Source organism: Vigna umbellata, chromosome 4 (genome assembly GCF_029865625.1).
Source record: "Vigna umbellata cultivar VRB3 chromosome 4, Vumbellata_1.0, whole genome shotgun sequence".
Taxonomy (NCBI): domain Eukaryota; kingdom Viridiplantae; phylum Streptophyta; class Magnoliopsida; order Fabales; family Fabaceae; genus Vigna; species Vigna umbellata.
This window is the reverse complement of record NC_142168.1, coordinates 55,811,714-55,823,730: the sequence shown is the minus strand read 5'-3', so window position 1 is coordinate 55,823,730 and position 12,017 is coordinate 55,811,714. Positions and strand designations below refer to the sequence as shown.

At 37.9% G+C, this 12,017-nt stretch overlaps 1 protein-coding gene across 1 annotated transcript; it reads right to left on the bottom strand.

Annotated features, from left to right (window-relative positions):
• Positions 1 to 474: 474 nt before the first annotated feature.
• Positions 475 to 8,628, bottom strand: LOC148200641 (uncharacterized). The gene is made up of 2 exons (XM_088114514.1): positions 7,662 to 8,628; positions 475 to 1,694 (listed from the first exon to the last, which is right to left on the bottom strand). The coding sequence occupies exons 1-2, from the start codon at positions 8,626 to 8,628 to the stop codon at positions 1,651 to 1,653; spliced, it is 1,011 nt and encodes a 336-aa protein (XP_087970640.1). The 3' UTR covers positions 475 to 1,650.
• Between the last annotated feature and the right edge of the window lie 3,389 nt (positions 8,629 to 12,017).

Sequence of the window (12,017 nt, the reverse complement as noted above, 5' to 3'; positions counted from 1 at the left end):
TTTAACAATACCACACAAGATCTTCTACTTAACTCAAGGTAAAGATTTTTCAATCAAAGGTTTCAGTGTATATTCAAGGCTAAGGGTTCAAAAGGATTGAACACAAAGTGTTCTCTTTTAGTGGGCTAACTTTTACAAATTTGGCCAATAAAAAGGTTTCCAACAAACGACCTTGATCATATGATGCAAAACAAGCAATTGATTCAATCATAGAAAACCTGGACAAAATCATTCATGCTTTCAAAGTAATAGCATTCAACAATAACAACTCTGGAGCTCAAAATCTCACATATAAGCTCATTCACATTTGACATACACATCTTGCTTAATTTCACAATCACAATCATGATATCATGCATTTGTTCACAAAGCTTGTGAATCACCTGTATAAGCATTTTAATGTGCACATCATCTCAACATCAATTAATCATAAGCATCATTCAGTATTACTTATCACACAATCACAGTTAATAGCAAACCATCACAAGAAACCAGGTTTCAAATAGAGTACATCAAACCCTAATCTAAAAACAAAAACAAATAAGTTCAGAAAACTTAAACCACAAAAGCATAATCATATGATAGCATTTATCAGTAAATGCTATCTCAGCTCCTCATCAGTCTGAGCTGTCCTCTGTATCTTCCTCTTCCTCTTCATCTTCATCATCTTCAAATGCATCATCATCATCAGCTTCATCTTCTTCCATCTCTCTAGATGAAGCTTCAGCTGCTCCAGCTCCTCCAGCTCCTCCTCCATGCACTGGCTCCTCTGGCCAAGCTACCACATTATGGAATTCATCCATAGTCCACCTGTGGGCTGGAGGTGTATCATACATCCCCACAATCATCTCAGCAGTGGCCACCTGCCCTCTGTGAATGGACTGCAACTGAGCACCTATAAGAGACATGTACATGTCCCTCATCTGGAATGGTTCTGCTTCATGTGTATCAGCAGATGTCTGGCTCTGTGCTGGCCCTCTCTCTCTACGAGCCCGGCATGGTGGAACTGGCTGAGCTGCATCATCACCTCCACAGTACTGTCTATAATAGGCCTCATCAATAGCTTTTCTTGGCCTCTCAAATGGTGGAGCAGAAGTGTCCACCCCAGCTATCTTGCAAAGGTGCGTGATCAAAGAAGGATGTCCCAGTGGTGCTTTGTTGTTTGAAGTATTGGCGCACACACTAATCTCATCAGCTATCACCTGCCCAATATTAACATTCAAGTTTCTGATAGCACAATAGATGAAGAATGCCCTACTGAGAGTAATATCTGACACATGTGAACATGGCTGAATGTTGGCATGAGAAAACGCCATCCAATACTTTGCAAGAGGAGTCAAATCTGTCCTCCTAATGTTAACCACTGAGCCAGATCGATTCCTTTGGAAGTGTCCTCCAGGTATACATGTAACACCCCGATTTAGGCGTTACAATTTATTTTTCCACAAAATACATATGTAATTTGTCTTTAACAAATTTCAACACCCATAAAATATTAAGTTCTTTATTACAGCACAAGTCTTCTGAAAATAAAATCCCACACAGTTCATAAACTTCTGAAATTTAAAATTTCCCACAGTTCGGAATTTCAAACACAGATTTATTTTAGAAATTCCCCATGTCTCCTTTTTCCCACAGATCTCTCATCTTCTAAGCAAGTCCAGAACCATCTGCTAATCCATCTGATATAGTTTCTGCTCCCGTATAAGATCACACATTATACGATCATCGCATTCACATGCACAAACACAAACAGTAGGGTGAGCTAACCGATTCAAGAAATATACATCATCCACAATCTTACTAACATCACAAGTGTGGCAATCAGTCAAGTACATACATCTCAAACATACTCAGAAACCAACTATTACACTGATACTTTATAATATTTCTCCAGTCAAAATCATCAGTCGATTTACTCGAGTTAATACAACATTTTATTAATCTGCTTACTTACCAAAGCACAGCAGTCAACCATCCTTCTGTCTACTTACCAAAGTAGTATAACCATGATATACTGATTACTTACCAAAGTAATCTAACAAGGTGATTTTTATTATCTACTTACCAAAGTAGTACAACAAGGTGATATTGTCTACTTACCAAAGTAGCACAATAAGGTGATATCGTCTACTTACCAAAGTAGCACAAAACAAGGTCTTCTGCCTACTTACCAAAGTAGCACAAACCAAGTTCTTCTGCCTACTTACCAAAGTAGCGCAGCAAGACAATACTGTCTACTTACCAAAGTAGCACAGTATAGTTAATCTGCCTACTTATCAAAGTAGCCCGATTTATATCATTCTTTTTATCTCTTCATTCATCATCTCATCCTGCCTACTTATCAAAGTAGCGCAAATCACCCTGCTTACTTACCAAAGTAACGCAGACCCAACATCTACTCGCCTACTTATCAAAGTAGCGCAAACCAACATCATTTACATTATTTCAACAAATTATACATAATCGACCACAACCCATCCAAAACTAATCATACTCAACAAGCATAAGAAAACCGGTGAACTTTTCTCAATTCCCTTCTGTCTACTTACCAATGTAGTACAAATTAACCAAGTTACATTTTCCTAACATATTATTCATAACCAATCACATGTCATCTCAACCACTAATCCCAAACCAATCATGCTTAACAAGTACATAATAACCAATCAACATATCTCAGTTTCAATTCTGCCTACTTACCAAAGTAGCACAAATTAACCAAATTACCTTTTTCAATATATTATTTATCGACGATCTGAACCAATCAAACTAATCAACAACATGTTTAGATCATATTGTAAGCTTTTCAGTCCAATCCAATGGTTAATGAGGCGGAAATCATCAATTTTGTATAAATGATCCAAAAACATAAATTAAACAGTATTGAGATCCCTGAGAAGGTACGAAATTAATATCTCTAAATCTGTAACTCCGATCTAACATCCGAACGGTCGAAGTATGCCACTATTTCTTAGGAACAACATACTAAAAATTCAGGGTAATCCAACGGCTAAATAAGTAGATATGGAGGTTTTTACCGAGGTAACTCAGCGACAGAAATTTAAGTGGTTCTCGGTTTAACTCAAAATGCGAAATGAATTCCTCTAATCTCAGACATCTAATTCCAAATCTGAACGCTCAAGATCACTTAATATGTCTTATGAACTACATACTAAAGTCTGGGCTCAATCTAACGGTAAATGAAATATCTATGAAATTTTTACCATGATAACTTAAGAACAGAATTACAGTATTCATCCGATTGTTTCAAACTTTCGAAATTTCTTTCTCTAAACACAGACCTTCAATTACAAATCCGATCGGTCAAGTTGTAGTAATATGTCTTAGGAATCATATATCAAATTTTGAGGTTGATCTAACGGTCCAATAGGTCAGAATCAATATTATACCGAGACAACTCAGTAACAGAACTACAAGGGTAACTAATTTACTCAAACTTGCAGTATTTATTTCTCCAAGTACAGACTTCTATTTTCAAATCCGAACGGTCAAAGTTTAGTAATAGGTCTTAGGATTCACATACTAAAATCTTAGCTAAATCCAACGGTGAAAATAATTAATAGAAATTTTTCACCATAGTAACTCGAAAATAAGAAATTATAATCTTGTAAACCAAATTTTACACAAGTCAATATATAACTACCATTACCAAATTTAAACACATTCCTACTCATATTCATGATCATAATCAAGAAAGGATTAGCTCCCCTACCTCTTCTCCTTGCAAGAAATTCTTCACTCTTGATACACCTAGACCACCACCCTTGCTTGCTCTCCTTCTCAAATGTAAAAGTATTTTGTAACTTAAATCTTATTTCTCTTGCCCTCTCTTCTGGCCGTATAGGTGCTATATAAGGAGAAATAAATTCTCTTTGGCAGCTGGCTTAGCAATCATTCCATAAGAAAATAATGGAAAATGAAGGGTCCCATGTAAGAAATTTTTACACCCATGATTGAAAGCCTTGCACTCATGTTTCACGGAAAGCCAATTTCCATAATTCAAGTTTTGTCTTCTTCTTCTTTTCACATTATTATTTTATTTTATTTATGACCCTCCTTTGATCAAACATGGACCACACAATTTGCATTAAATTTAAATAACTAATACAAGACAATCAAGCTAAACAAAATGGTGGACAAAATACAAATAATAGTATTTATCTTACATATGAATGCACACCCTAATTAATTATTCAAAACCACAACATTCATAAAATTATTTTGATTTTTCTATGGGTCTTACATTCACCCCAACTCCAAAAATTTTCGTCCTCGAAAATTAAGATGTTACCCAAACAAATGAGGGTATTCTTTTATCATATAATCCTCTAGCTCCCATGTCATCTCCTGGGTTTCCTCGTTCCAAAGTACCTTCACTGTACGAATTTCCTTTCCCCGTAACTTCTTTGTTTGAACTTCTAACACTCTTACTGGCATCACTTCGATAGTAAGATCTTCACGCACTTGAATGTCATCTGTTTCCAAAACATGAGTCGGATCAGAGACATACTTCCTCAGCTGCGACACGTGGAACACATTATGCAAGTTCGCCAACTGTGGTGGTAATGCTACCTCATATGCTACTGGTCCAATCCTCCTAAGAATATCGTAAGGACCAAGAAACTTTGGTGACAACTTCCTTGATTTAATAGCCCTACCTATGCCGGTAATCGGTGTCACACGTAGAAACACATGATCTCCTTCGCTGAATTCAAGAGGTCTTCTTCTCTTGTCTGCATAAGATTTTTGTCGACTTTGTGTTGCACGCATCCGGTCTTGTATCAACTTGACTTTTTCTGTCGTTTGCTGTAATAACTCGGGACCTACTGAAATTGTTTCTCCATCCTGAAACCAGCACAAAGGTGTCCTGCACCTTCTCCCATACAATGCTTCATACGGTGCCATTCCAATGCTTGCATGAAAGCTGTTGTTGTATGTGAATTCCACCAAAGGCAATACCTCACTCCAACCTCCCAAGTGATCCAATACACACGTTCTCAGCAGATCTTCCAATGACTGAATAGTCCTTTCAGTTTGTCCATCTGTTTGAGGATGATATGCTGAACTCATTCTTAACTTTGAACCCAAAGCCTCTTGCAATTGCTGCCAGAACCTTGACGTAAACCTTGGATCCCGATCTGAGACAATGCTATTTGGTACACCATGCAATCTCACTATTTCCTGAATATACAACTCTGCCAATTTCTGCATTGACATTCTTAGGTTGATTGGCAAAAAGTGAGCACTTTTCGTCAATCGATCAACTATCACCCAAATGGAATCATGACCCTTCAATGATCTTGGTAAGTGAGTTACAAAGTCCATCGAGATGCTGTCCCATTTCCATTGGGGAATATCCAAATGTTGTAACATTCCACCTGGCCTTTGATGTTCTATCTTAGCCTTCTGACATACCAAACAAGAAGATACAAAATTTGCCACATCCTTTTTCATCCCACTCCACCAGAAAGATTCTTTCAAGTCTTTGTACATCTTAGTCATACCGGGATGTATGCTAAGACGACTCTTGTGTCCTTCTTCTAGAATCATCTTCTTCAACTCATCCTTTGCTGGAATGCAGACTCTATTTTTAAAACGAATAATACCATCTAATCCCAAATTGAAGTCTTTAGCTTGATTCGTTCCCAACAATTCCACCGTATCTTGTAGACATGTGTCTTCCTTTTGTCCCACTTTGATCTTTTCCAAGAAATCATTTGTGATCTTTAAATGACAACACCAAAGGTGATCTTGGCTCAACTTCAATCCCAAGTTCATATCTCTGAACTTCTCTATTAACTCAAACTCCTTCACCATCAAAGCTGACATATGCATTCGCTTCCTACTCAAAGCATCGGCTACAACATTTGCCTTCCCTGGATGGTACTGTAACTCAAAATTAAAGTCCTTCAAATACTCCATCCATCTTCTCTGCCTCATGTTCAACTCCTTCTGATCGAAGAGATACTTCAAACTCTTGTGATCACTAAAGATTTGAAAATGTGATCCGTACAAATAATGCCTCCAAGTCTTCAAAGCAAAAACCACAGCCGCTAACTCGATGTCGTGCGTCGGATAGTTCCTTTCATGTACCTTCAACTGTCTCGATGCATAAGCTACTGGTCGCTTCTCCTGCATCAATACACAACCGAGCCCATGGTATGAGGCATCACAAAACACTTCAAAAACTTTAGAAGTATCAGGAACTGCTAATACTGGAGCACTTGTCAACCGTTTCTTCATCTCTTCAAAATTTGTTTCACACTTGTCGGTCCATAAGAAAGGTTGTTCTTTACGAGTCAATTGCGTCAAAGGACCCACTATCTTGGAGAAACCTTCGACGAACTTCCTGTAGTAACCAGCTAGGCCCACAAAACTTCTTACTTCTGAAACCGTCTTTGGACGTTCCCACTTTAGCACTGCCTCCACCTTCGTTGGATCTACAGAAATTCCTTTGGCAGAAATCACGTGGCCAAGGAATTGTATTTCCTCCAACCAAAATTCACATTTAGATAATTTCCCAAACAATTGATGCTTCCTAAGAGTTTCCAACACAATCCTCAAATGTTCAGCATGTTCTTCACGATCCCTTGAATATATAAGAATATCGTCTATGAACACAACAACGAATTTATCTAGCCACGGTCGAAATATTCGATTCATGTAATCCATGAATATAGCAGGAGCATTGGTCACTCCAAACGGCATCACCACATACTCGTAGTGACCATAACGTGACCTGAAAGCCGTCTTCTGACTATCCTCTGGCTTGACCAAGATCTGATGGTAACCAGACCTCAGGTCAATCTTTGAAAACACACCAGCTCCTCGCAACTGATCCAACAAGTCATCAATTCTTGGCAGTGGGTACTTGTTCTTAATCGTCAACTTGTTCAGCTGTCGATAGTCAATGCACAACCTTGAACTACCATCTTTCTTCTTTACTAACAAGACTGGAGCTCCCCATGGTGACACACTCGGCCTGATAAACTTCTTCTCTAGTAGATCCTCAATTTGTCTCTTCAGCTCAGCTAGCTCTGTCGGAGCCATCCTATACGGAGCCATAGACACTGGTCCAGCTCCTGGTACCAAGTCTATAGAGAACTCCACTTCCCTGCTCGGCGGCAACCCTAGTACTTCATCTGGAAAGACATCCTCGAACTCTTCCACTACCGGAATACCCGTCGTCTGAACCTTAAAATGTTTCTGCTCTTGAGCTACCAGCACAAAACACATGGCCCCATCACTAACATCCTTTAGAACTTCTTTGGTTGAGATCAGTTCTAAACCATCCGAGTCTGGAAAAACCAATCGTTGTTGTCCACAGTCAAGAAGAACGTGATTGGAGGTCAACCAATCCATTCCCAGAATTACATCTAAGCCTTCGAGAGGTAAGGAGATCAAGTTCACTTTGAACTTGCGTCCGTAGACTACAATCGGGCATCCAACACAGATTGAACTGGTTGAGATCTGACCCGATGTTGGTGTAGAAACCATCAATTCATACCTTAGATTACTCACCGGTATACTGAAGTCTTTCAAACAAGTAGAAGAAACAAAGGAGTGCGTAGCTCCGGAATCAAACAATACATGCACACATTTACCAAACAAAAGACATGTGTCAAGGATGAGATTACCTGGCTTTGCAGCCTCTTCACCGGTCAAAGCGAAAACTCTTCCAGCTATCTTGGGCTTCACGCCTGAAGAACTTGGTTGTTGTGGTGCATATGCTATCTTCTTCTCAGGACAAACATGAGCGAAATGTCCTGGCTTGTTACACACAAAGCACCTCTTCTCTTCAACCTTCACTCCAGAGAGCTTAGGACAATCCTTCTTGTAGTGCGCACCACCGCATTCAAAACATTTCACAGCTGTTCGCAAAAGCGGTTGGGGTCGCTGATATGGCTTCTTCCATGGCTTTCCTCTAATAAACTTGTCCTTCTGAGTCTTGTCAACTCGGTTTCGGTTCATTTCCAGTAACTCCACCTTTTTTGTCTTCTCAACTAAGGCTGGAAACTTCTTGATTTCAAGAGGTACAATCATTCTCCTCAGGTCATACCTCAGACCCTGCTCAAATCTTTGACACTTCCACCCTTCCGTCATGTGCTGACTATAAAAACGGATAAGATACTCAAACCTGTCGATGTATTCTTGCACTGACATCCCACTTTGACGCAAGGCCAAGAACTCTTGCTCCCTTTCGATCTTGGCACTAGTCGGGAAGTACTTTTCCAAAAACTTGTCCTTGAAACTGTTCCAAGTAATAGCCTCTTCATCAGATTCCATCAGTCGTTTCATACCATCCCACCAGTACTCTGCTTCCTCTTTCAGTATGAAGGTTGCGTAATCTAATTTTTCCTCATCTGTGCATTTGATTACATGAAAGATCTTCTCAATGTCCTTGATCCAAGCATCCGCTTTATCTGGCGTAGCCCTTCCATTGAACCTTGTTGGGTCGTGCCTTAGAAAGTCATTCAGCCTCGAATGAGTCCTCGGTTCCTGAGTGGTATGTTGCCTTTCCATTGCGTTGATCATCCGATCAACAGCCCGATTAAAATCATCAATTGGAGGTGTTTGACCAACATTGTTAGATCTACGTGCCATGTTCTACCATATACGTCAAAAGAAATTAATTTAAACACAAGTCAAAACAATGTATATCTCTACCTTTCAAACCAACGCTCTCCAAAAGAGCTACAAAATCACCACAACAAATCACAGAGTCACACAACAGAAGTTAACGAGCTCACTTCCCAAAAGCCCCAAAAGATTTTCGAAAACCATTGCTCTGATACCAAACAGTGTAACACCCCGATTTAGGCGTTACAATTTATTTTTCCACAAAATACATATGTAATTTGTCTTTAACAAATTTCAACACCCATAAAATATTAAGTTCTTTATTACAGCACAAGTCTTCTGAAAATAAAATCCCACACAGTTCATAAACTTCTGAAATTTAAAATTTCCCACAGTTCGGAATTTCAAACACAGATTTATTTTAGAAATTCCCCATGTCTCCTTTTTCCCACAGATCTCTCATCTTCTAAGCAAGTCCAGAACCATCTGCTAATCCATCTGATATAGTTTCTGCTCCCGTATAAGATCACACATTATACGATCATCGCATTCACATGCACAAACACAAACAGTAGGGTGAGCTAACCGATTCAAGAAATATACATCATCCACAATCTTACTAACATCACAAGTGTGGCAATCAGTCAAGTACATACATCTCAAACATACTCAGAAACCAACTATTACACTGATACTTTATAATATTTCTCCAGTCAAAATCATCAGTCGATTTACTCGAGTTAATACAACATTTTATTAATCTGCTTACTTACCAAAGCACAGCAGTCAACCATCCTTCTGTCTACTTACCAAAGTAGTATAACCATGATATACTGATTACTTACCAAAGTAATCTAACAAGGTGATTTTTATTATCTACTTACCAAAGTAGTACAACAAGGTGATATTGTCTACTTACCAAAGTAGCACAATAAGGTGATATCGTCTACTTACCAAAGTAGCACAAAACAAGGTCTTCTGCCTACTTACCAAAGTAGCACAAACCAAGTTCTTCTGCCTACTTACCAAAGTAGCGCAGCAAGACAATACTGTCTACTTACCAAAGTAGCACAGTATAGTTAATCTGCCTACTTATCAAAGTAGCCCGATTTATATCATTCTTTTTATCTCTTCATTCATCATCTCATCCTGCCTACTTATCAAAGTAGCGCAAATCACCCTGCTTACTTACCAAAGTAACGCAGACCCAACATCTACTCGCCTACTTATCAAAGTAGCGCAAACCAACATCATTTACATTATTTCAACAAATTATACATAATCGACCACAACCCATCCAAAACTAATCATACTCAACAAGCATAAGAAAACCGGTGAACTTTTCTCAATTCCCTTCTGTCTACTTACCAATGTAGTACAAATTAACCAAGTTACATTTTCCTAACATATTATTCATAACCAATCACATGTCATCTCAACCACTAATCCCAAACCAATCATGCTTAACAAGTACATAATAACCAATCAACATATCTCAGTTTCAATTCTGCCTACTTACCAAAGTAGCACAAATTAACCAAATTACCTTTTTCAATATATTATTTATCGACGATCTGAACCAATCAAACTAATCAACAACATGTTTAGATCATATTGTAAGCTTTTCAGTCCAATCCAATGGTTAATGAGGCGGAAATCATCAATTTTGTATAAATGATCCAAAAACATAAATTAAACAGTATTGAGATCCCTGAGAAGGTACGAAATTAATATCTCTAAATCTGTAACTCCGATCTAACATCCGAACGGTCGAAGTATGCCACTATTTCTTAGGAACAACATACTAAAAATTCAGGGTAATCCAACGGCTAAATAAGTAGATATGGAGGTTTTTACCGAGGTAACTCAGCGACAGAAATTTAAGTGGTTCTCGGTTTAACTCAAAATGCGAAATGAATTCCTCTAATCTCAGACATCTAATTCCAAATCTGAACGCTCAAGATCACTTAATATGTCTTATGAACTACATACTAAAGTCTGGGCTCAATCTAACGGTAAATGAAATATCTATGAAATTTTTACCATGATAACTTAAGAACAGAATTACAGTATTCATCCGATTGTTTCAAACTTTCGAAATTTCTTTCTCTAAACACAGACCTTCAATTACAAATCCGATCGGTCAAGTTGTAGTAATATGTCTTAGGAATCATATATCAAATTTTGAGGTTGATCTAACGGTCCAATAGGTCAGAATCAATATTATACCGAGACAACTCAGTAACAGAACTACAAGGGTAACTAATTTACTCAAACTTGCAGTATTTATTTCTCCAAGTACAGACTTCTATTTTCAAATCCGAACGGTCAAAGTTTAGTAATAGGTCTTAGGATTCACATACTAAAATCTTAGCTAAATCCAACGGTGAAAATAATTAATAGAAATTTTTCACCATAGTAACTCGAAAATAAGAAATTATAATCTTGTAAACCAAATTTTACACAAGTCAATATATAACTACCATTACCAAATTTAAACACATTCCTACTCATATTCATGATCATAATCAAGAAAGGATTAGCTCCCCTACCTCTTCTCCTTGCAAGAAATTCTTCACTCTTGATACACCTAGACCACCACCCTTGCTTGCTCTCCTTCTCAAATGTAAAAGTATTTTGTAACTTAAATCTTATTTCTCTTGCCCTCTCTTCTGGCCGTATAGGTGCTATATAAGGAGAAATAAATTCTCTTTGGCAGCTGGCTTAGCAATCATTCCATAAGAAAATAATGGAAAATGAAGGGTCCCATGTAAGAAATTTTTACACCCATGATTGAAAGCCTTGCACTCATGTTTCACGGAAAGCCAATTTCCATAATTCAAGTTTTGTCTTCTTCTTCTTTTCACATTATTATTTTATTTTATTTATGACCCTCCTTTGATCAAACATGGACCACACAATTTGCATTAAATTTAAATAACTAATACAAGACAATCAAGCTAAACAAAATGGTGGACAAAATACAAATAATAGTATTTATCTTACATATGAATGCACACCCTAATTAATTATTCAAAACCACAACATTCATAAAATTATTTTGATTTTTCTATGGGTCTTACATTCACCCCAACTCCAAAAATTTTCGTCCTCGAAAATTAAGATGTTACCCAAACAAATGAGGGTATTCTTTTATCATATAATCCTCTAGCTCCCATGTCATCTCCTGGGTTTCCTCGTTCCAAAGTACCTTCACTGTACGAATTTCCTTTCCCCGTAACTTCTTTGTTTGAACTTCTAACACTCTTACTGGCATCACTTCGATAGTAAGATCTTCACGCACTTGAATGTCATCTGTTTCCAAAACATGAGTCGGATCAGAGACATACTTCCTCAGCTGCGACACGTGGAACACATTATGCAAGTTCGCCAACTGTGGTGGTAATGCTACC

What these genes read in the sequence shown, in the direction of transcription:
- LOC148200641 (XM_088114514.1), bottom strand. Translation starts at nt 8,628, where the DNA reads ATGGCACGTAGATCTAACAATGTTGGTCAAACACCTCCAATTGATGAT. An exon ending in TGAAGAGGCTGCAAAGCCAG is followed by an intron (nt 1,695 to 7,661) that starts GTAATCTCATCC and finishes ATACGGGAGCAG; the next exon opens with AAACTATATCAGATGGATTA.